Raw genomic sequence first — 3911 nt, forward strand, 5'->3', positions numbered from 1 at the left:
GTGACAGCCAGCTGGATGGAGAGTCCTGAGCTTCTGTTAGAGCGGAGGAGATAACACTGCTGCGGCAGTGAGAGCCCGCTGGATGGGGAATACGGAGCTTCTATTGGAGCGGAGGAGATAACACTGCTGTGGCAGTGACAGCCAGCTGGATGGAGAATCCTGAGCTTCTGTTAGAGGGGAGGAGGTAACACTGCTGCGGCAGTGAGAGCCAGCTGGATGGAGAATCCTGAGTTTCTGTTTGAGCGGAGGAGATAACACTGCTACGGCAGTGACAGCCAGCTGTATGGGGAATACTGAGCTTCTATTGGAGCGGAGGAGTTAACACTTCTGCGGCAGTGGGAGCCAGCTGGATGGAGAATCCTGAGCTTCTGTTTGAGCGGAGTTAACACTGCTGCGGCGGTGACAGCCAGCTGGATAGAGAATCCTGAACTTCTGTTAGAGCAGAGGAGATAGCGTTGCTGCGGCAGTGACAGCCAGCTCGATGGGGAATACTGAGCTTCTGTTAGAGCGGAGGAGATAACACTGCTGTGGCAGTGAGAGCCGGCTGGATGGAAAAACTGAGCTTCTGTTTGAGCGGAGGAGATAACACTGCTGCGGCAGTGACAGCCAGCTGGATGGGGAATACTGAGCTTCTATTGGAGCGGAGGAGTTAACACTGCTGCGGCAGTGGGAGCCAGCTGGATTGAGCTTCTGTTTGAGCGGAGTTAACACTGCTGCGGCGGTGACAGCCAGCTGGATGGAGAATCCTGAACTTCTGTGAGAGCGGAGGAGATAACACTGCTGTGGCAGTGAGAGCCGGCTGGATGGAAAAACTGAGCTTCTGTTTGAGCGAAGGAGATAACACTGCTGCGGCAGTGGAAATTTGAGGTGGGTTCCTGCGGGAGTAACTGGAGAGATGCTGCTACGGCAGTGAATATTATTGATTCACTTAGTGAATTTGGTGATGTTGAAATGGAGCGGATGTGGTGGTCCTGTAGGATTGAGTGTATGGAAAAAAGCTGAAGCTGAAACAATTTTAGCTGATGAGGGTCTGTTGGGCTTCTTTGATGTGGGAGCGATTGGAGCGGATGTAGCTCTTGAAAGCCTCTGACGACCAGCGACCAAGTTTTTGGATCTGGTGCTGGGAGAGACCTTTTTGAGCAGCTGTGGTTGCTGCACCTATGCGGAATGAATGGCTAGAAAAGTTGTCTGCTGAGATGCCGGATAGAATCAGTATAGACTTGAGGTGTTTTTGGAACCAGAAACGTGTGACAGGGCGGTTAGCATCGTCTGTGAAGAGTGGTTCAGAGAAAAGTTTAGTCTGCGAACTTCTGAAATGAAGGTAGGCTAAAAGGGATTGATACGGCTGGATTGGTGATGGAAGGTTGAAAATGTAAATGGAATGCCCTTTTTTCATTTGGTCCGTCTTGCTTTGTTTGATGAAGTAAGAGATTGTTTCGTTATCTAGCACTGCTAGGTCTGAAATTGTAGGATGAAGCTTTGGGTTGAAGGTGGATGTGATGGTAATTTCTGAGCTTCTGAGAAAACCGAAGAAAGCCAATATGAACATTGCATCCAGAGTGCGGGCAGTATTGGTGTAGTGGTATCCTCGGCGGAGGGTGGAGATACATTTGGTAAGTATATCTAGAGTTATTGGTTGTCTGGCGTCTGGGTGGGTGGGTTGAGTCTTTTGGATGCCTTTGATGAGCATGGATGTTTGTGAATTGGATATTTCTGGAGAGGGCAGACCAAACGCAAGTTTGTGAAAAAATTGAATTCCGCTTAGATAACCCTTGATGGAGCTGACTTGGAGGTTCTTGGTGCTGTTGAGATAAGATATGAATGAAGTGATGGTAAGCGAAGAATAATCTGGAAAATTCAGCTTGTATATGGAGTGAAAATACTTGAAACACTTCCATGCAGTTAGGTAGGATTGAAGGGTTCTGGGGGAAACAGCTTGAAGGATGGAATTGAGAGAAGCGTCAATGAGGGGTCTCAATGGGTGGTTTATGGGAATATTAGCTCTCAATACTTTGGTACTGGGGTTGGGAATGGGAATGGGTCCGCCTCTGGCGCCAACAGCCTGAATTTCTGTGAGGATCTGTGCTCTAATGTTGCTGGCGACAGGGGGCAGTTCCAAGGCTGTAGAATTCGGCGGGAAGGGCATCTGTGTTGCAGAAAACAGGGTGAATGGAGCACTAGTTTGGGAAAAAGTGTTAGGCAGATAGAAAACCAGGGGCCGAAAACCGCTTGCGGAGGCAACCTCTCGTTTCAGTCGGTCCCCGACAAAGAAGGAATGGGAAAAGGGGAAAGAGGAAAGCTAAGGAGGACAAAAAGCTGCTGGGCCGCACCGCTAGCGGAGGCAGCCTCGCGCTAGAGTTTGATGGTGGGGCTGCAGGCCAAGGGAAGGGGTTAGAAAAAGTGACAGGAAAAGGCTGTGATACAAAGCTTGAGCTGCTGGCGGAAGCGTACTTACGCTTAAAGGATTGCCTGGGGCAGAGGAAACTGGTATTGTAGCCTGGGGTGCAATGCTGGAAAACACCCACGGTCTCTGGCTCGGCGGAGCAGAGAGATGAGTTGTGCTGGGTGGCGGTGACGATGGCAGCGGTGGCTGGAACTGGGGCGCGGCCCGGGCTAGCTGAGGGCCTGCTGCAGTGGCCTGGTGCTCGAGGAAGAACCAATTCTGTGGGAGAAGGGGTCTTTTGAGAGCGTGAGTTCGGATCCTTATGTTTCCTTGATCTGTTTGTAGTTTTGGAAGGTGGAGTGGATTTTGGAGATGGAGAAGCTGCTTGAAGTGACACGTACAGGTTGTATAATTTGGCTTTATTAATTCTTCTGGAAAAATTATCCTCGACACTGATTAGCACTTGTCTTAACCCTAGTACGGTCCATTTCTCTATTGCTGGAATCGTAGGTTGTACTGAGGAGTAGGAGGAAGCTGGAGATGGTGGATGTCTTGAAGGTGGAGGCGATGGCAAGCCTCTGCGTCTCGGTGTACGGGATGTGGCTCGGCTGGGCCGACGGCCACGCTGTGTTGCTGGAGATTCAGTCACGGTGTCTTGTTGGGTTGTGGTGCTCCTTGCAGCTGTGGAATGCTGTAGAGGATCTTCGTCAGATGGATAAATTTCATTTCTCAAACATTGCAATGGGTAGGACCAATTTTCTTCAGCTCCTGCGGAAGCATAAAGAACAACACTGTTTTGGCAGTGGAGAAACAGTTAGCCAGAGAAACCGAGCTCCTGTGGGAGCAGAGGGAACTGCACTGCTTGCAGCAGTGGAGAAACGGTTTGCCAGAAAAACTGAGCTCCTGTGGGAGCAGTGGAAAAACGGTTAGCCAGATAAACTGAGCTCCTGTGGGAGCAGAGGGAACAGCACTGCTACAGCAGTGGAGAAGAGATTAGCCCGAAAAACTGAGCTCCTGTGGGAGCAGAAGGAAGCACACTGTTATGGACACTGGAGGAATTAGCCAGAGAAACTGAGCTCCTGTGGGAGCAAAAGGAAACACACTGTTATGGACACTGGAGGAATTAGCCAGAGAAACTGAGCTCCTGTGGGAGCAAAAGGAAACACACTGTTATGGATACTGGCGAAATTAGCCAGAGAAACTGGGCTCCTGTGGGAGCAGAAAGAACAGCACTGCTGTGGCACAGGAGAAAAATAGCCGGAGAAACTGAGCTCCTGCGGGAGCAGAGATAACAGTGCTGCTGTGGCGCGGAGGAGAAAAAGATTAGCCAGAAAACTGAGCTCCTGTGGGAGCAGAGAGAATAGCACTGTTATGGCAGAGGAGAAATTAGCCAGAGAAACTGAGCTCCTATGGGAGAAGATGGAACATCACTGCTTCTGTGGTGGAGAAAAAGTTAGATGGAACAAAATGGAAAAGCATGTTTGTAAAACCATAATGGGACTCTTATTTTGAAAGAGACCCATTTGGG

General features: G+C 49.9%; 1 protein-coding gene across 1 annotated transcript; it reads right to left on the reverse strand.

The window, feature by feature from the left end:
* Positions 1-811: 811 nt before the first annotated feature.
* Positions 812-2226, reverse strand: LOC137071888 (uncharacterized). The gene has a single exon (XM_067440100.1). It carries the CDS (start codon positions 2144-2146, stop codon positions 1016-1018), a length of 1131 nt encoding a protein of 376 aa, XP_067296201.1. The 5' UTR covers positions 2147-2226; the 3' UTR covers positions 812-1015.
* Positions 2227-3911: the final 1685 nt, after the last annotated feature.

The sequence above is a fragment of the Pseudorasbora parva genome, chromosome 3, assembly GCF_024679245.1.
Source record: "Pseudorasbora parva isolate DD20220531a chromosome 3, ASM2467924v1, whole genome shotgun sequence".
NCBI lineage: Eukaryota > Metazoa > Chordata > Actinopteri > Cypriniformes > Gobionidae > Pseudorasbora > Pseudorasbora parva.